The sequence below is a fragment of the Rattus rattus genome, chromosome 1 (assembly GCF_011064425.1).
Source record: "Rattus rattus isolate New Zealand chromosome 1, Rrattus_CSIRO_v1, whole genome shotgun sequence".
In the NCBI taxonomy this organism is placed as follows: Eukaryota; Metazoa; Chordata; class Mammalia; order Rodentia; family Muridae; genus Rattus; species Rattus rattus.
Genome location: NC_046154.1, coordinates 242,470,867 through 242,498,240, shown reverse-complemented (window position 1 = coordinate 242,498,240; position 27,374 = coordinate 242,470,867). Strand labels below are relative to the sequence as shown.

The 27,374-nt window shown below is 44.1% G+C and overlaps 1 protein-coding gene across 3 annotated transcripts in view; it reads right to left on the bottom strand.

The window, feature by feature from the left end:
- Positions 1-260: 260 nt before the first annotated feature.
- The window catches only part of Khdrbs3 (KH RNA binding domain containing, signal transduction associated 3), a 149,685-nt gene continuing 122,571 nt past the window's right edge, over positions 261-27,374 (bottom strand). For 2 of the 3 annotated variants that reach the window (XM_032916369.1, XM_032916380.1), the window contains exons 8-9: positions 9,903-9,961; positions 7,578-8,198 (exon numbers count right to left, since the gene is read on the bottom strand). In XM_032916369.1, the coding sequence (XP_032772260.1) occupies positions 8,107-8,198; positions 9,903-9,961 (151 nt within the window). In that variant the 3' untranslated portion in view covers positions 7,578-8,106. Of the gene's footprint in view, positions 554-6,592; positions 6,651-7,577; positions 8,199-9,902; positions 9,962-27,374 lie in introns of those variants that run through there. The other variant, XR_004389447.1, reaches the window with a different exon arrangement.

Below are 27,374 nucleotides of genomic sequence, written 5' to 3'. Positions count from 1 at the left end.
TTTGTGTTCCGTTTCAAATCACAGGCAGCACCAAAGTCCCTGCTCTGCTCCATGTACCTCGACAGAGGCCTTTATCACAATCTGGGATAGCACAGGACTCTCTTGCCTCACATTTACTGGCCCAGAAGAGAGATAGATAAACCATTCTCCAATATGGTGTCTGTGTACGTTCTTGATGTCTTGTGGGGAGCCAGAGTTGTACAAAGCTGTTGAGTACGCAAGCTTTATAGCGCTGTGTAGGAATAACTAGATTTTTGGTCTTCATTTATATTAAAATAGAAGAGATTTTGATGGGGAGCCTTTATTAGCTACAATACAAATCAGTTTTTGTTTCTCACACAACAAAATAGAATTTTCTTTAAGAAGAAATAAAAACCTTCTAAATTAAAAAAAAAAAAGCACAGTTTCATAAAAGCATTCCAAAAACCATAAATCTGGGACAAAATAATAATAATCGATTGATGACTGTCAAGTTCGAGAGCCGGTGGTTCATTTGCTGAGTAGGCACGAGGGTGAGGTGACCGTCCGTAAGCAGCCTTCCCAGAAGCAGTTCCTGAAAAAGACAAGAGGGGAGATCGTTTGTACACATCAACGAAGCAGCAATGGTAGCACCTGGGTCATGGTGGCTTTCTGGCCAGGGCACCCAGCACACACAGGACACACATGAGGAGCAGTGCAGCAGGGGCTGGCTGAAGTGAAGGCAGAAAACACTGGTGGAGTAGAGAGGATGGCGAGATAAACAGCATGGTGTTGCTGGGGCTCCGAGCACTGTGTGTTCAGGGCTGAGTTCAGAAAGGCAATCTCATGCCACACCAACTGTGGAAATAAACAGTGAAATTCTCATGGGTCTTTCCTGGGCACTTGCCTTTCACTCTTGTCTAATAAGAGACTACATGTTTGGGTTTTTAAGTAACCCCTGTATTAACAAACACCACACTACTTATTTCTATAGAAAAATTGTTAGTTCAAAACCTAGGTGACATTCAGAAGGAATACAGCAGCCCCAGTGTGTGTGGGGGGTCCCTGTGCCATTGCTCCAACTGCACACACCTGTGCTAGGGGACAAAGTGGCATGTTCTTAGCTTGCAGACACCTAGCACCTTCTGGTCTTTCCAGACCATCTTGCTCCAAACGTCTCCTGGCAACTTAGCATGTTCCAGCGACAGCTAATAAGTCCCAAACCACACAAGAAGACCATGCAGCCTACTGCCTTCTGCACCTCGCACCTACACCAGCCTGTCAGCTCCAATGTCTCTGTCATCCCCCCACTCCCGCCCAGGCCCCCGACTTGCATGACTGACTTTCACAACCCCATTTCAGCTTCAACCCCTGACTGCTTCCACAGACCCAGTACATCGCCCTCAGCACCACCTCTGCAGCCACTGGGTCTGAATCTTTTATTTCCCAAATATATTGGGGCCACCTGCATACGATGCGTGGAAGAACCTGATGCAAACTGTGGTCCGAAGGATTAACACGTTGAGTTAAAACACTTTTAATATGGCAGGTCTCCCGACCTTTAATCAAGATCATTTCTCGGATGACTTTTAAATGCTTCAGGTTTATAAAATGTAAAGTACTAGCTCACTGGCGGGTGCTTACTGGCGGGTGCAAGACAACCCACATAATCAAGCCAGGAGCCCAAAATTGGCCCTGGACTGAGTCTTGTCAGGCAGTAATCTCTGGCAGAAACAGTGCACTCTTTTGGCTGAAGATTAGAGGGAGGCCTTTGGCAAGCTGGCAGGATCCAGAAAAGGAGAAAAGAGGGGAAGATGGGCAAAGACACTGTGAAGCCTGTTTCCTTCAAGAGGTTCGGGGCTCCAGGTCCTTCACGTGTGTTTGGTATAAAGCCTGCCTTTCAATATGCTGGCTCTTTAAGCAGGCTCCTGGAAGGAGAGAATGCTTGTCTGACGAGGGGTGAGGATTCCACCCCTCCTATAAGGCACACAGAAGGACACCTAAGGCTATCTACACTGAATTCAAGACTCCTATCTCTCCTCACTCATTCACAATGGCCCCAGCTCACTGGATGTCAGATGCCATGCACCCCACAGAGAAAGAATTACCTGAGTGTGCCCTCTCCCCATCTCTCTCTCTCTCCCTCTCTCTCTCTCCCTCTCTCTCTCTCTCTCTCTCTCTCTCTCTCTCTCTCTCTCTCTCTCACACACACACACACACACACACACACACACAAACACTCACACCACTTTACAACCTATTTACAAGTTGTAAAAGAAGACCAAAGAAATCTGGGTACACTTTTTTTTTCCTGATATAAAGCCACACATTCCTTCAACCTATCATGCACAAGATCTGTACCACAGATGTTTATTATTTTGATGGTGGAAAGAAGGGTAAACACCTAGTCACAGAACATTTGTGTCAGAATTCACAATGTTCCAAGGGTCTCTGAATGGTGACTGGATACAAAGATATTGGCCAGGGAGGAAGATTTCCTGTGTGTGTCCTGCTTCAAGTCTTACTGAAATTGATAGGCAGCCAGTGCTAGATTATGAGCTGGACCAATGGGGCAAGGGAACTCGAGATCTGGGCGAAACTGGCACAGACAGGAAGGTGTCACAAGGGGTAAGGAGTCTGCAGAACAGCAGCAAGGCTTCAGTGCAGTGGGCAGGTGAGGAGTGACCCCATCTGCAGACAGAGGAAGAAACAGCAGCAAGACCACACGCGGATCCACACATAGCTGAGGACTAACTGGAAGAACTGAAAATAAATTCAGCCTGGGAGCTGATCCCTGAAGGCGGTCAGGGTTAGAGGTGGGGTAAGCTCCTTGACCTAGGAGTCCAGGGAATTAGAGTCATCTTAAGTGACTGTAATTTCCCATTAGATAAAGAGGATGGAAGGGGATGGGAAACTGACTTCCAGCTTTCCCAGACAGGGGCACAGAGTCAGGATGAAAAGGACCACTTTAATGCTAATGATGAGCTCTCTCCTTCCTGTCCCTATAGAGCACTGCCGAGGACAAAAGCCTTATTTTATTCACCACAGACTGTTGAAAACAGTGACTTACAGGTAGTTGGATTTCTCACTATATTTCAAAGCCATCAGTTTTATACGGGACCTTTCTCTGTACACCATAAGTATCTCTATGTAGTTTTGAGTTAAATTTGCTGGGCTCTAGGAGGTTTGTACAGAGTTCTGGGTGGAATTTAGTGCATGGAGGTGTGGTCTCTGCAGAGCAGGCAAGCTGGAGGGAGCTTCTGCACATGCACCATGTCCCTCACCTACCAGCCTCGCCCATCTCTCCATTCCATCATCCAATAAGGTTGACATTTCCTCCAGGATCACACTGTCTTATGCAAACACACAGCAACAGGAGAATGAAAGAACTTTGACCTTGTTTTGGGCATCCTTGTAGATGCATAGCTCTATGAAGGCAGACATTTCTGTTATGTTCATTTGGTGGGTGGTGACCCTACCAAGGGGAAGTTTCATCCAAGGTTACCATGCTGGGTCATGGATACTCCTATAACGTGTTCTGTTCTGTTCCTGTGGCCCTAATGGCAACTTCCTTTCTCTAAGCCCCCTGCCTGCGTATTACATCCCTCTTCTGGCATCTATAAAGCACCTTACATGCATGTGTCCGAGGCCATGCTTGTTGGCACTTGGCTTTCTAATTTGTCACAGCAGACACTTGGAAGGGCAGGAACTGTCTTTGTCTCTATAACCTTTCCACCTGTTGCTAAGCAGATACTCAGAAGACAGGTACCCCACGTGAATACTAAAAGTGATTTGACTTGGAATAAAGTACATGATGTTTGGGATATGATGTTTTCATTGAAAAGTCAATGCATCTCCTTATGCAATAACATGGGGCAGGGGTAGGGAAGGGAGGAGCAGTGATAGTCACATGTTTGGCGAATGCCCAGTGGGATATAAGGTAGTAGACGGCTCCCCATTATAAGAAGCCTTCACTATGATGAGACCGGTGTAACATGGAGACCGGAAAAGGAAGTGCTTTAAAACTCGAAGACTGTAGATCCCAGCAGCTGTACGGAAACCTGGCTTCTATCAATTATGAGGATTTAGCGCTAACATAATGACCTCACCTTCCGAATCGCTTCCTCTATAAAATGCAGACGGCAACACTTAAAGTAATTAGAATTCAATGAAATAGTTTACAGGAAGTGATAAGCACAGGCTTGGCCACTGATACAGCTTGCAACTACTGTGCAACGGCATCAAGACTGAAATGAAGTAACAATCACAAAATCAGCTCTTCAGAGAGGGCGGAGGATGGCGATATAATTACCAGCAGAGGGGACCCTGGCTGAATTCAGAGAGGATGACGGGAGAGTTAACAGGACACTGAGCTGAGTCCTGAAGGTTGGGGCTGGTTCTGATGTGCAAAAGAGCATAGGATACTGATTGACTAAAATGATCAGATTTCAAATGACTTAAATGAAGAGTCCTGTATCTTTTACATCACTGCGTCCCCACTAGCTAATCTGCATCTAGGACAGAACTCACCCTCTGGAATGTCATCACCTGAGACAGAAGGAGGACACAGGAAGAGACAGGGCAGGAGCGGAACACACGAGCACAGCATAGTATGGAGGCATGACAGACACTCTTTATAGCAACAGGAGGAAGTCAGGTTTGCGAGAGGGAGTGACCAGCCAAGAGACTGCCCTGTAGCCGTGATGCTCGACTCTATCAGCCAGACTGCACGGAGAATTGCCCAGGAGAGAAGTAAAGCACACGAGGGAGGCTATCACTTCAGGATGGCTCTGGTGAATCAACAGCTTAATCCACTGAGAGATTCAAACTGTGAATAGACTATCTGCAAATGATGGAATGCTGCAAGGCGAGCCTGGTTGGGGGAAGTGTGGACCTGGGGGCTTGTTCATCCAGGGACTGACTGTGTCTAGCCCCTTCCTGCTCCTGCTCTGCTCTGAATCTTGCTTGTTGTGGTAGAAACTGCTCTGTCAGGGCCCCCCTTAAGTCATAGGTTGCAGAGAAGCAAAGTATTACTAATGCAGCAGCCAGTAGGAGCCCTCAAAACAGACAGGAACAGTTCCTACTTCCTGGAGTAATCCCTGTTCACCAACTGATGGAGCTACGGACTCTGTAAAAATGAAATATAGGTAACAGGTAACCTGTCTGACTACCCCACAAGTCCTGACTGAAGAAGCCTACCTGAGGACTGACACACTCTAGACTCAGAAGAGGGTCTGAGCCAGAGAGAGCAAGGGAGTGCATCTACTTCACGAAGCCCTGCAGGGAAGGGATTGGTTTTCCCAGAGCTTATACAATGGACCATTGCCAACACTCTGACTATAGCCCTGTGTCACAGTGTTGACCCACAGAATTTTATGATAATACGCTATTTGCTATGTAAACCACAAAAAAAGAAAACGCTACATTTATTATTTGCCCTGCCAATTGCTAAACAAGAATACTTCAGAAAGGAACTCCAAAGCTCTGACATTGTGACATGTTACATTCCTTCCCTATTTAAAAAAACAAACCCAAGCAAACAACAAACTCAATACATATCATAATTTTGCTCTATTAGAAGAGATTCATTCCTTTCTATGAGCAGAGATTCATTTTCTATGAGTAATTTAAGCATTTCAGTTAATTCTGACTATTAAGAAAAGCTTGTATGCTTCTCTATATTAGATATGTGAATTCAATCCTGACCACTGAGCTGTATGTGACTGAATCAGTGTCTGGTTAAACAATGCCTACAGTAGGATCCCTTACTGAAAGAAAGAGAACCATGACTACTGCAGCCTGCATCATTCCCTGGGGACTGACAGGAAGGGACACTTGCCCAGAGTGCACAGCTGCGTGCCAGAGCTTAAATATAAACACTTGAGGCCAGCCAGCCAGGCAAGGTGGTATATGCGTGCAATGAGTTCCAGGCCAGCCATGGCCACAGAATGACAGTGAATCTCAGAATACGAAAACAAAACAAAGTACCAAACCACCCAATAACACCCTCAAACATCACACCATAAAAGAGAAGTATCAGAAAGAGCATGTGGCCCAGGACCTGAGTGTGTGCGTCTGCAGAGTGAGATCAAATTAACGATGCATCACTCCTTTACAGATACCTGCTTTTCAGATCTCCAGAGTTAAAAACAGATTGTATGAAACACCTGGCTTGATTTTATTTTATAAAAGCCCTAATTTTCGAGATTCAGAAGCACAAAGCACTGTTCTCCAAGGTCAGGCTTTGAAAAATTGCACATATATATATATTTCTGTAAGTTTTTGCTTTCACACATATGTGTAAAACTGAAAGGTTCACATTTAACATTCAGTTTGGCAGACAGACTCTTTCTTTAACTTAAGGATTCAGAAAACCCTTTGCAGATTGTCCACTAAACTGTTCTATTCTCACTGAAAACTATGCTAGGAATCTAGGTGCAGACAGCTGAGCCTCCAGTTTCTAGCCTCTGGCCCACTCATGCTGTGAATGTCTCCTGGCTGCCCCAGGAGCTCTCTCTGGACCTGAGGGTGCTGTCACAAGGGAAGAGGTGGTGGGGGCCCCAGGGTTCATCCCAGTGCATTAGCAAGAACTCCTCTCCTCAGCACCTCTGAATCATGGACAAAAGGCGCTTACCTTTGTTTGCTCTAAGTCACACGGAGCTCCTCTGACAGTCCAAGGTGGTCAACATTTCCTAACAAAAGAAGAAATCTGTTTACTCAAAATAAATATAAGGAAGCCCCCCGAAAATTAAAAGATAAACATTTTACATAATCTACAATTAAAACTTAAGCCAAATGGTTAACAAATAACTTGATTAAACCCTTGTCACTTTTAAGAACGCCCTCAATTATTAACCAAAAGATGTATTACACACAACTAGTTATGATGTTTTACAGTTGTTTAATAGGGAAGAATTGGCCCCAATTAAACTGGCTAGACTAAGGCTTTTTAGATTACTAAAACAAATTAAACTTTTTAAAATGAGAATTTAGGTGATGTTAAAACCTTTCTAAAATGGATAATGACACTGGCTAAGTTGTAATCTCCCTGGCTTTATTAGTTATATTAAGATAAATTAAGTGAGATTAAAATCTTATTTGATTTATTTACCTTTGAAAATGAAGACCGTTTAAGGGTTACACATCCTCAGCCTTGGCGAGTGCGACCTCAATTAGTCAAGTCAGAATGTCTTTAAAAGCTCTGTGTTTATGCTTCCAGCATGGAGCGAGGTGTTCACTAAGGTACCAAAAGTCTCATAAAAAAATCCAAAGTTGCACTAGTGAGAAAACGCTCGACAAGATGAAAACTGACCACATCCTTTTCAGAAAATCCAGTAGTTATTTTAGAACCAGTTTTAAAGTCAGGTTTGGTTTGCATGGGTTTAACTTGCCACTTGAGCAGTTCGATACCGTGTGGACTCTTTAGACCGCATTGGAACCTATGGTGAGTATACCATGGCACGTTTAATTTTATACCACTTTTAAAGGAAGCTGTACAATACTGAGTGTGACCCTTTTATGACAAGCGCTGTTAGAGGAACCCTTTCCTTGTTTACAGCTATTTATGAAGGACTTTTTAAATAGAAAAACCATGAAATCGTTTGCTCACACACACGAAATTTCTTTCAAAAGTTTATTTAGTATCAAGCAAGAGGAGACTTTGCCTAACACTACAGAACATTTCAGGACTCAGTTACAAAAGAAACCACATTGTCTGCACTTGTAATTGGCTCCCTTTTCACGCAAATTGGCAAGAAAGAAAGAAAGAAAGAAAAAAAAAACTAGCATATGGCTGAAAGATAAAATAACTAAATTCTATGGAAACCTTTAAAATGAAAGGTGAGGCTTATGTTAAAGAATGGATTAACATATTTAGTAAACCTATCTTTTTGTTTAACACTAGTTAATCAAAGTTATTTTTTTCCTTTTCATAACCTAGCTTTCATATACAGACTGCAAATAACAAAATTTTACATGTCCTTCTTCTCCCTGCCAAGTGGATGCTTCAACAAAGTGGCTTTAAGTTCCATCCGTTCAGATTTTAAGCATTTTGATTTATTTAAAAAGGGATTGGTCATAGAAAACAATTACTTTGAACAGTATACAGGACGGTGGAGATTGGCTATTTCACAACATCAGACAGTACAGTCAGTATCTGCCATATGGCTGCTCTCTGTAGACGCCCTTCGCTGTCCTCGCCGAAGGAGCCTTATGTCTTGAGTTAGTCCAGTCCTCTTGCCCTAAAATCAGGAAGATGAATCATAATTAGGCCACTGTCATGAGGTCCCAGGAGCTTCATCTGTCAGAACCAGTGGTGAATGTCATACAGGAGATACATGTCTCTGATGGACTAATAAAAGAACCACAAAGGGAATGATTTACTTAAAAATATTGTGAACACAACACAAACTGATCATGTCATCAGCGACAAGATGGCCTTGAGAAGAGAATGACCTCTGTGCTGGGAACAACAACCAAGTACAAGAAAAATCCCCTGCTGGGGCAAATCCGACAGCAGCCTTTAACCAAACTCTGATGAGAATGAAAAAGGGCCATTCTAATTCCTTTCAACAGAAAAGACAAAACAGAATAGATAATTTGGGCAAAGAAAAAAGAGGAAAAAACAGAGATCAAAGTGGAAATGGTAGACTGAGAAAAGCTGCAGCCTCTTTCCAGGTTTTCCACACGGGGCCTGCAGGAGGCACACTGGCATGGATTCCTTCAGTGACACCGTATCAGGAACAGCATGCATGCTGGACAGCTGTTAGTAGCCATAGACACTTTACTACTTTGCCCCCTGAACTTCACCAGTGTCCAGTGTCAGGACACCCTCTGAGGTGTCCCCAGTTCTCAGACAGCAAACAGTTAAGTCCCTGCCGTAACACAGAGCAATCGAAAAGCCATGTGTCCCCAGAGACCAATTTAAAAGGCTGTGAGAGAAAAATGCTTAAAATGACCTCTTCTGATACAAACATGCAATCAACGTCACTCCCTCTGGCAAACTCACGTGAACTTAAGTAGATAGCACTCACCAAACCCATGCATCTCTCTCAAGCGTTATGAATTAAAAAAAAAAAAGCAACCAACAAAATAAAATAAAAAAAAAAAAAACAAAAACCGGCCAATATAAGGCCACCCCAGCCCCTGGCAGGGGATATAAAATGCACTTCAAAGTGTATCAGAAAATGGGTTTTCATTTAAGGTCAGGGAAATGTCACAGAGTCAAGTTCCCAGGATCTTGACTCAAACGCACAGGACACTAGGCATTCTTGGAGCTCTGCCACCAACAGAGGCTTCCTGTTCCCTGATCCCTCTGCCCTGCAGCCAAGGCTCTTCTCACTATCATTTCTGTTGCCGCCGTCAATTCTGTTAATTAAACCTGTCACCCTTTTGCATATTGAGACTCTGGTCATGGATTGCCCAGCACCTTTATGGGCTCCCTCGAACGAAGAACAGTTACCTCCTAATGAGCCTGACAAACCCCGTGTCTCCTCCCGGACTCAGCTTTTATAACCTTTATGAAATGATTCTCTGTATAATTTTTCTGAGGTCTTGGGTTGGGAATGAATTAAAATGTAAAGATGGGAGAGGAAGAAGCATGTGGGCTATTATTTCAAAGGCGTCATCTCCTTTTCTAGGAAGAAGCGAAGACACGTGCCAGCAGGTGTCTGCGGTCTGGCGACCTACCCGTTAAAACAGTGAGAAGGTCAGCATGGCCGTCGACCCAGACAAAACACCTAAGCGTGCAGTCTTTACACGTTTTGCTTAACTATTACGTGAACCTCTGGAAATAGCAAGGCACACAGAGCACATAGGAGGAAGAAGAGGGTCCACACACAAAATGAATTCGTCATTTAAACAAGTGCGGCTGTGTCTTCTAATCAGGAGCTTTAAGGCTTGTCCACGGCCACTTGCCCTCTCTCTCTTGTACTATGGCCACTCACCATAGGAATCATAAGCCTCCTCGCCGAGTCCATGCCCGTAATCATAGTAATCCGCTCCGCTGCACGAACAAAAGAAAACATTGTTAGCACAAGATGTTTCTGCTGTGGGGTGAAATCATACCCAGCGAAGTACTCAAAACCAGATAAACTAACAGTAGAATGGGCTGAAGTGGAATCAATTCCTGACATGACAGAATGCTGAGAGAAGACAGACTTTTTGACTATCAAAAGCTCTACTCTTAACTCCGGAGGCTGCCATTCAAAGCACATCTATCCGGCCAACCGCCCCACAGAGCATGAAAGGCAGGAGTCGTCAGAGGGACTGGCGGAGAACTATACGCCAACAACAAAGACTGGCTTCCCAACAGGTGCTGTGGAGGATGGGGCAGGAGGCAGCCAGCACCAGTCTTTCCTAAAGACGGAGATGGTTTCTCAGACTCTGGCATACTCTCCACAGGACTTGGTTCTATGACAGTTGAGGGCACTTTGTTCATCTATTAATCAGGCCTGGGAGCTTCTGCTTTTCTCCGTCAGCATACTGTACTACCATTGGAGTGGCAAAAACTCATGCTGGGTGCCTGGAGAGTGTGCACTGGGAGAGCAGATGAGTCATCCCAGGGAGTTGTAAGGCCTTTCCAACAGATGGGCAGGTCTAGGGTCTAATCTACCATGACCCTGAGATGGTGAGGAGAGCCTGCCATCACCAAGACTGTGCAGTAACTATGTAAAACAGTAGCATCACATTGAAGTGTAGATGGTTCTGGTTGTTTTTACACATAGACACTGGGTTACTGAGCCATGTATCTGAGGAAGAGGTTAGGTTCCATTTATCCCCTTAGTCTTTCTTCTTTCCCACAAATTTTGCAAGATACTAGCACCTTCATAATTTCAAGTGACAACGGCCAAACAGGAGGCTTCCAAGCACAATGGAACCCAGCTTGTATTCCACACCTTTACAGCATGGCATCTTGTGTGGGCTGCTGAGATATACATGCTCTGAGACAAGGTAGGAGAGTTATCAATCCAAGTTACGGGTAAGGATGCAGAGAACCAGCCTAAAAACCTCACTGGTAATAGCACAGCTCAGTTACCCCTTATCCCATGTTGCCTTTCTTGTGTAAAATATACCTAACAATCTACAGGTACCATGAAGACACCCAGCTCCCCTCAGACCTCAGCAGAGAGGTGCTGTTCCACTGAGATGCAGCTTCCTGTTACCATTCCTTCAGCTTACAAGTGCTCTTTCACCCTCCAAGCCTAAATGTCACAGTGCTCCCATTCATAATCAAGTTGGCTCCCATCCTTGGTTACTGTCATCATCTTTCATCCTGGCCTATACCAGAGGCTTTGACAGCAGGCACGGAGGGACCAGTGTGTGGAGAAAGATACACACACAGAGACAAACAAGAGACGGACAGGCAGATATACACATACATACACAGACATATACATACACAGACATGGACAGACACACAGACATACACACAACCTGACCAGCTGACTTATTGGCAGCTTCTCTGTGGGCACTATCCCACCTCATCTGCAACTGCTTTTACTGCCATCTGACAATGAGCCTTGGACAAGCTGAGGCGCTATACTTGCTTGTGGTAGCTCCTACAACCAAGGCTCTGCGGCCATGTATAGGACCAAGGCCACACCCTTCCTTTCCTCAGCTGCTCACTCTCCACATGCCTTTGCTCTCCTAGAGCTCACGTGACCCCTCCCCACAATCAGCCCAGATGTATGGGTCCCCTGGGACCATGCCACGAAGTCCCAGTAACTGCACACAGCATTATTTGTCTCTGCCTTCTGCTCTCTCTCCTCCTTCTGTAGGCCTAACTTTCCCTGAGGCACACTGAACATTTACAGTAAGAAGAACTAGGTGGAACAGATAGACCTCTACATTCAGAAAGACAGACGAAACAAAACAAAAAACAACAAAAGACCCCCAAAACCCTACACCAAGCAAGAGAACCAACAAGGCTCTTCTACAAAACATGCTATAGCTTTAAACGACACTTTTTCTCTTCTTTAGCAGAAACTCAGATCAGCCAAAGGTTTGAAGGCAATGCTAATGTCTTCAAACATCAGTCAAGACCCCTGTGTCTGAACTCTGGCCTCTGTCTACAAAGTCCCTGGTGAAGTTACTGTCATGCATAAGGTCTAAGTGACAGTTCCGCTGGGCTGGCTAGACCCAGTTGCTGGGCTGGCTGGATCCTGCAGTGCTCCTCAAGTCACAGCCACGGAACATGAATTCAAATGAGTCAAGTTACCTTACTGTGTGGCAAATAAATGGATGAAAGATGCCATCAAGGAACTAAATTTGAATGAGTCTTGTTTTTCTTTTCTAGAGTCAGAGGTAATATTATAATGGCTCCTTTAAACAAATAAACTTCACAGTTCTTAAAAATTTTAACCTGGTACACAGATAAACTCAGACTGCCCTTCACAAAAACCGAAAGGACTTCGTTTCCTAAGACAACTCCCAATCGGTTACCTCAGAGCAGACATGACGGACAGGCACTGTGACTAATAAACCAGAGTGTAACAACCACCTCCTTCATTAAATGACATCACTGGTAATGAACATCCACACAGGCTGGGAATTTATCTGTGGAGAGCACACATACAACTCAGGGTGCGGTCAGGTCATGACTATTTTCCAGTGATCAGGAAGATAAAAGGCAGCATAATTTGGCCCTGCATTGGTTTGGTAATAAGACAATCTTAGTTTTGACAAGTGAAAACTTTAAATTGACATTTGCTATCACTTCACCCGGTTTCTGATTATTTATTGCATGGCTGTCATCAGGCTGTGAAGCTGGAGCAGCTGCGCCCCATTCTCCTTCCTGTCAGCTTCGCCAGAATTGCTTTCCTAGCATTTCATTCCGTGTACCTCACATGCCTATTAACCAAAGATGTGTCCTATTTCCTGTGGGTAAACTAAAAGCCATGGCATCGCAGAGAGGAGACAAACACTAAGAAAATCCCATTAAAGGGCCCAACCTACAACATTAATAAAAACAAAGAGAAAAAACAAGACAAACAAACAAACAAGCAAACTCGTGAGTCTGAACGGTCCACACTCCATCATTAACGATGCAGGTCAGGGCCTCCCTCGCTGAGGAGTCAGGAGTGGGCTTCTCCTGGTCACCTCCCTAGATCCTGGGTCCTGCCCCAGTGACAGGATCACAGAAGCTCAGCATAGTTCCTGCCTGGAGAAGCTTCTGGTAAGGTGATGGGCTAGCTCACACCAGCTCCGTCCCATTATGCCCGTTTCCTTTCCTCAGTTGACGAGGAATGATTTCACTCATTCTTAAAACTTTTAGAATGTTTCTTGCTTCCATCCTCCAAGTCAACAGACAAACCTGAGCACTACAAGATGGCGTGCTCCTCTGACCTCCTCTGAGGGAGTTCGGGGCACGGGCTAGAATCTCTCACTGCTTCTGTCCTTTTTCCAGAATAAGCAGGTGGAGCATGCAGTGAGCACAGACTCCAAAAGGTCAACCTCCCCTTTCCCAGATCAAGATCCCTTGAGTAAAGAGGGAATGCTGGACGGTAGCTTCCTCTGTCCCTAAACCTCCTGGTTAGACCTTTCCACTAATTTCTATTTTAGAGTCACTGGGCCAATTTTATTAGACTCTTGCTTATATTTACATCAGCAAAGGCAGCCCTCAACGTTGACATACCCCGTCAGCAGGCCTCAAGGACCGTTTGCTCCAGCTACCTCATCCTTCCCCTAGCTCAGTCTCTGAAACTCTGCACGAGGAGAAATTGAGGGCAGCTTTTCCTTGAAGTCACCTATGTTACGTGTTCACTGCCTGAAGCCGAAGCTGGCAGGAAAGGCAAGCGCTATTTATTAGCGCAACGTCTCCTAACACATATGCACAACTACAGTACTACACTTGTGTGCAAACACTGCAGTATATCTCCCAGCAGGTCACCAACCCTGAGGCCTACTGCTTTCAGCATCTATATACCTAATCCTTTACTTTGAAGGTCCTCCGAACTCTTCCTGTCCCTTAATGAATCACCTTTGTGGCATGTCATTAAAACACAAAGTAGTTCTGTTTCTGGTAGGGCATGGCAGTCTTTGGAACCATCTCACCCCTGCCCCTCAAACATTTGGCTCTGTGGAAAACAAGGCACTTCTTGGCTCTTTTCTACCACTGGCATCACCTTGCCCACAAACCTGACAATCACTCTTCTCTTAGACCTGTCAGGATGGAGCATCTGAGTTCAGTCCTCTTATGTACACGAACCCCTTCATGATTTTACATAGCCACTTTAAGTAAAATCTAAACACCCAAGCCTCTCAATTCTACACCATCTTTTACAGTGTTTCTTCTAAGATTTATATTCATGTGCTGACTGCCTTTTAACATCTAAACTTCTGACAGATACTCCAAACTAAAAAAAACCTCCATACCCCATCAGCCTTCTTAACTCATTCCTCAATCTGCCCACCCAAGTACCACTAAGTCTTCACCAGAGCAGATCTGTCTAGTGTGCTGAGAGCAAAAGCCTAGAGACTCCGGTGTGGCTCTACACCTTCAAGTATGCTGCACCATGCCAGCCAGGGCTGCAGGAAGACTGAAGTCCATCTCACCATGGCAACTCTGTCCTTCATCTCACTCTAGGGCACAGCACTCCAACTGATCTGGACAACACTTCTCCATTTCTTCTCAGTTAGGTGAGAAGGCAAGATCCGTGAGAAAGGGCTGTGTGTCTGCTCTATTCATATGCATATGTGATATGGTGATATGGCTCAATTTCCCTCAGAACAATGTCCAGGACACAGGAGTACAACTCACCTAATATTAGCCTAATATACTGAGTGAGTGAATGAATGAACGGTAACATTATAGGTGAAAAAACTATGTACCGAGACAATCTGGGAAGATACAATGTTATGAGTGGTAATGCTAAACCAGAGGCATCTATTTCCTCCTCCTCCTAATGGGATGAGAAGCAAAGGCAGAAAGCTTGTTACTTTGTAAGTGTAGCAGGATCTTGACAAAATAAAATTAGATCCTGAGCAGACTCAGGCATTCAAAGAACACAAATGGGATCTTTGTGTGTGCTAGACACTGAGCTGAAAATTCCCACAAAGAAACAAGGTGCTACATCTGCTCCCGTCAGCAGCACAGGGGTATGAATGTCCCACACAGCCTCTTCTTCTGAGGTAAGAAGGGAGAGGAAAGACTTCAACACAGTTGTCTGAGAGGAGCTGGGGAACAGTGTGGGAGGGGAGCTGGAAGAGGGGAATGGGGTCAGACTTCAAAGTATTTCTTGGACTCTTGAATCTACTCTTTTACCTACTATATGGAAGATATATATATATTATATCAGACACTGCTCCACAAACCTCTTAAGTAGACAATAGTAATTTTGTTTTATTCTTCAAAAGTCAATGTGTCTCAGGTTAACCCTACTGTGCAAGGATGACCATGAGAAGACGGAGGCTGGAAGGTCAGTTGGGTTAGCCTGATGCTCACAGAAGGCTGCATCCCTCACACCTGCAAAACCATAGAGTCTGGCAGGTACCCTTTGGACAGCCGAGTGGCAGGTAGCCTGCTTGTTGCTAACAGTTTTTCACCACCTTTCTGTATATATAACACATGGCCAGCCTACTTCTTTGGCAGCTGTCATGCCCTTTGTATCTGGTAGCAAACAATCTTTGTTTTTAGAAGTCTTCTTTATAAACATTCTTTCCCTGCCTTAGTTCCTTTCCCCGTGTTGTTGTGATGAAATACACTGACAAGGGCAATTTAAGGGAGAAAGGATTCACATGGGTTCTGGTTCAGGGTGTGTGGTCCATCATGACAACACGGTCAGAGCAGTCAGGAGACAGGGATTAATGCAGGCTAGTACGCAGCTCCATTTGTGCATTTCACATCCAGACCCCTGTCTACCACTAAAATGAGTCTTCTCATATAACTTGACAGCATGCCAGAGAGGCCCATTTCCCAGGTGATCCTAGATCCTGTCCACTGACAACCGTACATCCCTTACTGTGCTTTCCTACTCTGGTAGTCCTGCCGAGTTCCTTCTGAAGCAGAAGAATGAATCCTTCATCTCTTGGCCTCTGTACCCTTTTTTTTTTCCCCTAGTGCTTTTTATAGATTTACCATTTCCATCCCACTCCAGAGCTGGTTTGGCCATTATGGGCCATGTCTTCTTATCCACATGGATATTAATTACAAAATCACCCATTCTATTAGAACTGTTCTCTCAAGGTATGCCATTTTTAGTATGCTGAGTCTAGTGTTTCAAAAAAGCTTTGCAAATTTTGGCAATGCATGAATTCTTGCTTCTCAGATTCTCAACTTGCTTGTCTGTCAATGCAACACCCATACACGCACACATACACACTCACTCACACACCGTTACTTAAAATACTTTCTTGTGGTAGAAAGGGGTCAGAATATTATATGCAGTGGGATATTCAAATTGCTTATCTGTTTGGGGAGGAGGGTTTCATGGTTCTCTTAGAGCATGATGCTACCAGACCCATGGTCTTGGGCAGACACTGCTCCTCTTCATTGGTGGGCACTGGAAACCCACCAATGGAAACTTCCAGAAGCAGCTCTCAGAAGCACTAGAAGGCTCCCTTAAGCCTGGCTGCCTGTGTCAGGGCCCTCCCCTAGCTGCTCTTTCTTCACAGTCCCCTTGTATTAAATGCGATTTTGCCATCCCTGCCCCACGCTGTGGTTTTATCTGTTTCTTTCCCTGGGAATCTTTTAAAACTTTCCGACAGTTCATGGGACAAGACTCTAGGAAGGATGGGGGAGGGGGTGAAACAGGTGCACATTTTGATTTAGCTCTGTGTTTTTCTTTCTATTCTGTTCAATTTATTACTCACTCAAGTCCTAATTCTCAAAGTCTGAGAAGGGGGCACACTGTTTGATCATCACAACAATGTGACAGATGACATAAACCTTGCCATTAGCATTGCTCCCCACGACGACGACATCATACACCAGAACTCCAAAATCAGGGATCCCTGCAGCTGGACATGAGCATGGGGACCAGAGGTGGTCTGTACCTCAGTGGAATCTCAGTGAGCTCTGTAACTATTCCTTGTTCCTGTGGTTCTGACAACTTTGCACTGCTGCACTGTTGAATTCCCTTTCGAGGTCTGGTGACTAAGCACTACATCTTTGGAATAGACTTACAAGGCTGATTCTTTCCTATTATCTGATTGTCTCTTTCAGGAAAATCTTTCTGAATATATTATCATCAAATTAATATTTAAGCCAATACTTGGTAAATTTTTATTATGTGACATAGGCAATTGATCTAGAGCAACTTCCCTGTTCAGTGTTTCTATTCTACCAAGAACCATTAATCCTTATGCTAACAATGAATTTCTATAGATAACGCAGAATAAATGAAAAGTAATATCTCAAATGAAATTTTGGGAGTATTCTTATTTTTCTATTATCACAGGTAAGTGAAGATCTGAAATTCCTTCAGGGTAAATAGCTAAAAAAAAATTTCAATCTACTTTCAATAAGAGCCTCCCTTACCTAAGAGTTCTTTCATAATATTTAATGGCATTTCCTCGGGAGGATGTTGAATAAAAAGCCACAAAATCAGGTTGTAGCAATTGATGAAAGCGGCTATAAGTGAGTCGGGTTCGCCTACTCGCCCCAGCCATGCTGCCTCTTACTTCTCCTGGATTCCTCCTCACCTGCTTCCCCACAGGAACCCTGCACCACAGGCCTGATGGCACCTCGTATGGGAGAGGAGATGGCACTGTCATACTTAAGGCTGTCTTCCGTGTTTGCAAAATGTATTCAAGTGACAGAGGGGAATGATACTCCTCTACACTGGAGGACTCACACTTGCATTCATACTGCTCCCTGCGACAGACAAGCACAGCAGACACGTCTGTCCCCCAGACGCTGGAGGACGACGCCATTTCTTGAGAAGCACGCACACGGATAACACAGTTTAGACAAATGGCTCCACCCTGTGCTGCTTGACCCCGGGAAGATCCATCTCTCTCCTACAGTTACATCTTTTAAATGGCTCAGAGCCACAGCTTTCAACGTGTGTCCTGAGGACCCCCAGGATTCATGAAGGAAAAATGTTGCCATGATAATAAAAACTTGAGATGCTATTTGTTTTTCCACCCTGCTGACATTTACACCAGACCATGTGTGTAAAGTCACAGTGCTTTACCAATAATTAAGACAGTAGCAGCAAAACACTCTCTACCACACACGCGCGCATGCATGCACACACGCATGCACAAATAATATTATGACTCACTGCTCACATCAGTATTAGCATTTTGAGCCATGAAGTCCTTTCTAAGTAGGGAATGCACATTGTTTTTATAGGCATAATGCTTCTGCACACGTAACAGACAAGAGTACAGCATCAGCATAACATACCTGCACGGGGAAAGAGAACCTTGGAGATTGCTTTACTGCAAACTCTCTTTATTTCTACAGTCTAAAACTGAATCTACAGCAGTTCCACTGTATGCCAGCAATTTAAATAATGTTCAACTTAAAAGGCCAGGACAAATTTATAGTCTAATCAGGAAATCCCCCTGTCTCTAAGAGAAAGGAGCAGTCACCCTATCAGGTCTGGAAAATTGAAGGTCCGGTTTCCTGAATTACAGACCTTTCAGAACTGTTAAGCCTGGCTGGGAGATATCACATTGTTCAGAATATCCACCGTGGAGCTGATGGGAGGGACAATGAAACTGTCAGACAATTTTACCATGTTGTTCTTAAGATACAAAATAAAATTTGGTAAAAGTGATAAATAAGAAGTAGGTATCTTGGGCATGTTAGGCAGGCAGCATATCTATAAATTTCACTCTTACACTCGGAAATAAGGAACTTAAAAACCTGTGATAGTTAATCTGTTTCACCCATTTTACAATATAATGAAAAATGACAGAGAACAAAAATCCTTCTCTCTCAATAATATGTAGTAACTGAACACACACACACACACACACACACACACACACACAGAGAGAGAGAGAGAGAGAGAGAGAGAGAGAGAGAGAGAGAGAGAGAGAAAAGACAGAGAGACAGAGACAGAGACAGAGACAGACAGAGAGTGTGTTGGTTGGAGAGATGATTCAGTGGTTAAGAGAGCATGCTGTTCTTGCAAAGGACCTGAGTTTGGTTCCCATATCAGGTAGCTTACAAGTGCCTGGGACTCCAACCCCAGGGGATCCAATGCCTTCTTTAAGTCTCCATTGGTCCCTGCACTCATGTGCACATATTCATATATACACATACATATAATGTACATGAAAATAAAGCCTTTAAAATTATAAAATTATGTTGAAATATTTAATAGTAAATTTATTTTATAAAGCTGAGAGGTATTAAAATATAAATTTTAACATGGCATTAGTGTCAGTTTATACACTATGAATTTCTATGAAAAAAGTCCATTTACTTAACTTGTTAAGTTATTATTCCAGAAAAACAAAATGATCTGCTTTCCTTATCATATTCAGGATTTGTAAATACTTTAGAAACTGAACAGGGCTGGGGAAGTGGCTCAGTGAGTAAGGATACTGCTGCACTAACACAGGACACGGAGTCAGTCGCTAGAACCCATGTGAAGGGGCTCACAACTCCCTGTGCCTCCAGTTCCAAGGGATCTAACTTTGGCTTCCTGGGGCACCTGTACTCACCTGAATATATCCAAACAGACACAGACACACACACCCCCACACAGACACACACACACACACACACACACACACACACACACACACACACACACACTCCACTTCAAAATTCTTTTAGGTTCAATTCCTATTTCACAAACCAGAAAAATGTGGGTTTTATAGACTTAGGAATATGTCCTTTGAGTAATGAAACTAGGTAACTGTGAAGCCATGATGAGATTAAGACCCCTGTTGATGAAAAGCCTACTCAATTTCTCTTAGCCCAGAGCCTTATATTCCCCAAGTTAGTAACATCTGACCTTCCAGACCTTTCCCAGAATGCCGAGAGTCTAGCATAAAGTCCTAACTCAGGCAAGGTGCAAATGGTAGCAGGATGTCCTTTCCTACCCCAGGTTTTAGCCCATACACTCTCCAAGGTATGACATGTGGTGGCATTGGCCTCACATCACAGGGCATAGATCCTAGGACTTTATGTATGGGCACAGGGACCCTAAAAGCTGTTTCTGCCCATGACTACTCCATCATAGTAGCCAGACTCCAGGGATACTGTCAGCCTTTCCCAATCTCATATAGATTTTCTATAAATTGTTCTTTACAGTTGCATAGGAGTAGGTTTTCACAGATAAAGTTACATGAGCCTGTCAAGTGGTTAGAGCACATGTTGCCGGAGCCACTGGAATCTTCAAAGTCCATGTTGGTCACTACTGTGCCTTAGACCAATGCCTGTCCAGCTCACATCCACCTGTTTCACACAGCTGTTGGAGGGTTAGGTATGGTTTTTTTATTATTAGGTGTAAAGCACTCAGGAACAATGGCAACCGTTACGGAGCCCTGCACTGCTAAGGGCTAACATGCCAGGGTTTGCCTTAAAGTCTCAGTTGGGACTGGATCCTGTTCTCCCTGTTGGAAGCAGCACCGTTCTGAGTAGGTAGCTCAGATTGGAGATTCAACTTCTACAAGTGTCTCAGGCATAAGAAATGCTCAATCAAAGACAGAAAGGAAGGATGCTTAAATAAGGAGAGTGTCTTGTAATGCTTCATAAGCCACCACTGCAGCTGTGGTGTAGATGACAGGCTGATGACGACGCGGGGTAATTAGAGTTCACACATGCAAAGCACTTTCACTGGCCTGCCATTATATACAAAATAAATGCCGGCTGCTGTTCCTAACCCGATTGTTATAATTAAGGTTGTAAAGCCTCATTTCAGATGTAATAATCACTTTGTCTAATAAAAATGTTTTAAATGCCAATCAAAGATACCAGTTGCCTCCTGCGGTCCCTTTCTTCTGCGAAACACTTTAAGTGTCACCTGCACCATAAATGATATGAACATGCTGGCTGGTACTTTGTCAAATCAGAGAGAAGAAAGTGATCTAGGAGGGTCATGTGGCCTACCTATGGGCATTCAGGCTACACTATCTTAAATCAGTGAATAGAAATGATTATTTTCAGACTCTCAGATATTAAGCTTGGATCACTTGTCACAGCGACACACTCCAATGCATCTGCTGGAAGGTTTCACTCTCTGTTTAAAGTTCATCTCCCCAGAGAGCCTCCGAATCATTCTTCCTCTCCTCTGTTCACCACAGGGACAAAAGCACCAGTTTACACACTGGAAGACACACCCTCAGAACACATCAACATGCCTGCGTCCAAGGCTCCTATCTTAATGGAGGACCTGCTGTAACCACAACTGTCTGATATGATCTAGAATTACCGCAACCCTGCTGACACAGCTGTGAGGCAGCCTGTTAGCCTCAGTGAAAAGACTGGGCGTAAATGAAGGCAAAGACATTCCATGGAATGGGATCAGGAATGAATAAAGGCAAGCTAGCATCCCCACCCATCATTCTCTACCTCCAGACTGGATGTCCTGTGGTCAGCTGCCATGATGCCGTCCCCCCAAACCATATGTCAAAGTAACCCATAAGTTGCTTTCGTCAGGGTATTTTATGACAGTGACAGGAACATAGCTAATACATGTGGAATGCAGTATAGTCATGGAAGAACTCGTTATAGATGATGTACTGCACTCGGTCTTCTACATACTCGGTCATTCCCAGTGATTTGGCCATTTCATTGTAGAAATCACACTATCGCTTAAGACACACGCAGCTCCCACACTATGCGGTGCGAGATGATCTTGATGGCTCTTCAGCATCCTCTTCATTCTAAGCTTGTGGAACTGGTACATGGCACCTACTATGTGCCAACCTTGGGGATGCAGCAGCAAACATGACTTGGTCTTTGAAATGAAATGTGGCTAATGTCCAGTCCCTCATATGGATCAAACAAGTGGGTATGCCCAGTGTGGGGATGTAAAACTTGGGACTCTAGAGTGGTGCAGATCAGACAGGGGAAGGTTGCTCAAGCAGTTGTAGGGGACATGGAAAGGTTTCTAGGAAGAACAAAGGTCTGTGTTGGCAAGTAATAAAGAAGCCAAAGAGGGGGAAAGCATGCTAACTGAAGACTTACAGTCTGACACAGGATGAGGAAGCAGTTTCAGAGACACAAAGTGATCTATCCAAGGCCCGTGACAAGGCTACCACAAGTTGGGAAAAAGCCCAGTTACGCTGACTTGCTTTTCACTAACATCTAATTTAACCATCAATCACGGCAGTCTAATCTGTGATACGTCTGAGTGCTTTAAAAAGAAAGCCTGTCACTTCAGCTGACAAAGGAGATTACTGGAATTAAAAATCTCATGATCAAATCTAACAGAAAAAGCCAGAGACACTTCCAAGGTGCAGAAAACAGCCCCTTTGGGTCACATACCCATGAAACCAGGCACACAGCTGGTTCTTTCAGATAGGTATACATTTCTTTGCTGTAAGTACACTTTATCTTAGCAAATAAAATAAGTTCACTTATACATCAAGAAAGAAAACCAATAAGATAGGCTGCCTGCTATCATGCACTTGTTCTTTATTTTAAGATTTATTTTTATTAGACTAGTATGAATATTCTGCTTGCATGTGTATATGTGTATTACATGTACCTGGTACCTTTAGGGGCTAAAAGAGGGCACCAATTTCCTGGCGTTAGAGATGGTTGTAAGCTGCTGTGTGGTTGCTGAGGCCTGACTTTGTCATTTCCAAGAGTGGCAGAGTCATCTCTGAGGCTGCACTTCTTCCTGATCAGTGGACTCCTGACAGGTGAGCTAGGGCTGTGGATGGGAGCCAGCAATAACCTCTCTGCCCAGCCCTCGGCTTCTCGGCTCCTGTTACACCGGAAGTCATCGCGGAGACAGGAGAAGCTTCCAGGAAGCATCCTACTAGAAGACTGACCTGATGAGAAGAGGGATGGATAGGAGCACCTGAAGCCTAGACTTCAAGCTTCAAAATGTCCTCTCATTAGCCAGGAAGTACTTTCCAGTCTGCTTCATAAACAAACAAACAATTGGGCTGATTCATGGTAGCACAGCTCAAAAGATCTGAGAGAAGGGTATGGGTGTGCCTCAGTCCTGACCCAGAGACCACAGCCACCCTTCCTACGGGAACAGAAGAGTCCTGTACTTGCTACTTAAAGGATGCAGATAATGCCACAGAATTGGAGAAATTATGTTTTAACTAGAGCACGAGAAAACGAACATGCAAAAGGATAACAATCCTTTGTTGGTGAGACCACCACTGCCCAGGTAACCCTGGGTGACCACCACTGCCCAGGTAACCCTGGGTGACCCCTGTCCAGAAGCCTCCCAATGTGCACTCCATGCGTTTCACAGACCACGAACAGACATCATCACTGTGATGCTAGGCAATGCCAGGTGGACATCCACACAACCAGGTCTTCACCTTAGACTGGTGTTCTCCATCTCACTGCATCCACTTCAGAAGAAGAGATCAAGGGAGAAGTTACCATGAGACAGGTTTTGAAGTAAATGGAGAAGCCAGGCTTCAGTTTTCTTTGTGAAAATTTAGGCAAAGTTAATTCTACTTTCTCATGAGGAGCACTGTTTGGAAAAGCTCATCTTTCTTGAGCGTGCTGCAAAGTGTAAGTGAGGCAGAGAGGTTGCTCAGAGACAACAGTATTACAGCAATATTCTCTCCCTGGAAATACTGATATCACATGATCTAGTCAGTCAGCATGCAGTGATGCCTGAGAGCAAAGTGCTTTCACATCACGACACAGACCCAATGGTAATAACAAGAATGGACACTGTCTTACACTGGCTGCACCTCACTGCCACTCCCTAACCGCACTGCTTGTGCAGGAGAAGACACACCCGTCTACCATCCCAGCAGTTAAGGTTTCAGAGGAACACACAGCTGCTCGTGCTCACACAGCCAATGGCAGAGCCAGAACCCACAACTGGCCTTGCTGCACGCGGTACTCAAACTGCACACAGGATTTTCTAGGTGGAAGCAACAACAAGACGCAAGGTGGAGAATGTGACCTGTGGGCCTCAGGGGAGGAGAGCATGGAACAGAGTTCGAGAGTCGTTCTGGAGGAGCAGACGGCTAACGGGTGGCTGAGAATGAGCTTCGATAGAAAGAATAGAGTGTTGTTGTAAAAATATAAAATTAATAAAGAGTAATGGTGTCTTTTATCCCGCTAGCTCTGTACCGCGGTGCCCAGATATCTAGCAGATATCTGGGCGGAAACACATCCCAGCCGCACACTTTCCTACACTCAAACCCTCACATAAAAGAACACACAACACAATAATCTTAGATCCAATTGGTAAGATATAATTGCCCACTTAAACATACAAAGCCCGGTACCATCCATCCCTTGAGAACATTAATAACAACCTGTAAATACACAGAGCAGAATCCTAACGTCACCTGCCATCTTGTCCTGCCACGGCTTCTCCCCTCTCTCCCTCCTGTCTCTTCCTCTCTCCCTTAGTCTCCTCCTCTTCCTTCAAACTTCTCTCCCGCCCATCCTTCCTTCTCCTCCAATGACAGGCCTCCTTCTATCCTGTACCTGCCTCACCTGTGACATCATCCTACAATAGAGTACGTGTTCAAGTTCCAAAACCATAAAATCCTTTTTGGGGGGCAACATCGGAGTTGAGGGGAGGGCCTGCATGTGCTCTCTGTGGTATAAAGGAGACCAAGGTTGAGTGTGTATGAAGTCTCTTTGTTAACTTTTCTTCCTATTGATTCTGGTACATTTTCTGGAGAACCGATAGGTGTTTGGAATGGCTGCACGATAGGGCAGGTTGAAGACTTCTTTTTATATATGAGTTTCTCATTTGTGTTCATATTCTTTCCAGCAGATGTAATCTGGGAAGTGTAACGTTAAGAGGGGAATGACTTCTGGGAAATGACTCATCCCAAAAAGAGAGAAAACACAAGTTCTTTTCTCAAAGGCAGATCCAGGATCTTGGGATGAATGAAAACTCTTTGCTGAAGAAGCTAGCACAGTTACTGATGGATTAAAAAGTGTATTTACAAAGAACAGAAAGACGTATGTCAGCATCACTAGTGTGGTGCTTGCCATATTTGTGCTCTGTGCATGAGCTTACAGGACAGACAGCTACATGTGACAGACTGTGTAGGAGCACGGTGCAGACTGGGAATTCTGATAGGGAATGGGATACCAGCAAGAATACCAAGAGGAAACTCCAGTCAGGCGACTTGCCAGCCATCCCATCGGGCTTTGAGAAAATTCAGTCTGATGTCATGCCATCCTTCTGTAAGTGGGAGTCAGGACACCTTTCTAGCTTATTTTCTGAGGGTTTCATAATATTATTCAATATCCTTTACTCCTGATTTGCTATTTCCTTTTATATCCTTACTTATTGATTAATTACATCAATCTTGACAATGAACAATCTTTTGATTATTATTATTTCCTTTTCTTACAAATTTAACTGATGGCTGAATGTCTTATGAGAAACAACGGAGAAGGCAGAAATAGCTACAGACACAGAGGGCAGTCCTTGGTCTGGGTGCTGATGTGTCTGTGTTTTCCATAGGAGAGTACTACAAACAAAACAGCCAACATGCAATATCTGTTTGTAGCTTTGCCTTGACCCTCAAAGTCAGCACCGTTGATTCAACTTTATCTTTCTTCCACAGCTACACATTCTCTCTTTCTGCTGTGTGATTATGATAAACCCTCAGGTATTTGCTCAATTCAATTCTTTACAGTAACCCACATACACAGTCCCACTTGCAATGTGAAGTGACATACTTGCCAATTTGGGGGACCAGAGCCTGGACACCTTTGACAGCTACTGCTTTACTAAACACAGTTGCCGCCACAGATGATATGTTGGTTGTCCAAACAACACTCTCCTAATACTCCACAGTTAATTTAATTTGAATTTTAATTAGGGGTTTATGTATGTGTCTGTATGTGGTTACATGTGAGTCTAGGTGCCTTTGGAAATCATAAGAGGGCATTGGATCCCTTGAGAGTGGATTTACAAGCAGTTATGAGGTACTCAACATGGGTGCTGGGGACTGAACTTGTACTCATGAACTTGGTTTCTTCAAAAGCAGGACATGAGGCTATCTCTCTAGCCCCACAGCCTTTGGTTAGCCTTAAGTCTTTTTGAGACAGGGTCTCAGTGTGTAGCTATGGATAGACTAGAACTTTCTGTGGAGACCTGGTTGGCCTAGAACCCACCTGCCTTTGCCACCTGACTAAGTTCAAAGCTTGAAATGTGTAAGTTATTTCAATTGTATTTCTACTTAGTTTAGACAGAAAACCAATGTAACATACTTTTTAAAAGTTCTTATACCAAATTACTTAGAAATATCTTAAAGGGAAATGTAATACTTTCTATTGAAGATTTTGGAGTTCAAATAAGAAAATCATAGTACTTGGATGGCCCAATCCATGAAGCAATGCATTCCTGGTCTTTTGCACAGAGGACTCCTCTCACACAGACTACTGTTCTCACAGATGCTTTTCACTCAGGCAAGCTCTTGAACTGCTTTCCAATCTTAAATCAATCTTCTCAACAAAGTCAAACATGCCTAACTCATGTATAATTGCTACCATCAGAACTTCGGCTTTAAGGATGGAGAGTGTTAGGCATTTTGCTTATTGATGCTTCCTTAGTACCCAGAGACAATTTTAGGTGTAGTAAGTACCTTGTGCCAATCTGATGAACAAATGAATGGATGATGCTAGAGAAATGACAGGAATTTATATTTGGGAGGCAGGTAACTATATGTTAGATTGTGCCAAGTTCTTTCAATATGTGCACCACCCCATTTACGCAGTGCTTACTGGTCAGCAGGAGTGGCCCTCAACCATGGCTGCTTGTGGAAAGGTTCTGTAAAGTTAAAGAAAAACAAAAACAAACTTGTAGATAGCTAACCTACGCCAAGACCCAACTGGAAGATGAGAAAGAGGTGTCGCTCAGCCACAAGCTTTGTAATTGCTGCACGGGCCTCTGTGAGCCCAGGTGGAGAGCACGGGAATGTTCACGCTTCCCATGCCATTTCCTCCTGTTCCCAGTGAGGATGATCATAGCAGCAGTCATGGACTTAGATGTTGTTCTCGTGTCTGAGAAACCTCCAGTCAAATTATGCTTTAATTTGAATATGGAAACGAGCCTCTGACCAATTCTTCCGGAAGCTACACTGCTTCCACACAGGAACTGTCCTAATAGGTAGCTGCCATTTTTTACTCTTACAGCACAGGTTTCAGAGCTGACCCAGGCAGTGAGTAAAGAGTAGGTCGGCAGTTAAAATCCAGGCAGACATACTAGCCAAGACAGGTAAAACACTCAACTATTTTTAATTAATAAAGTCTTGATTCAGCCTTACCTGGGACACTTTTATCTCTACTACTTCTGCTTCACTGAGAGCTCTACCTGACCTTCTCCACTGCT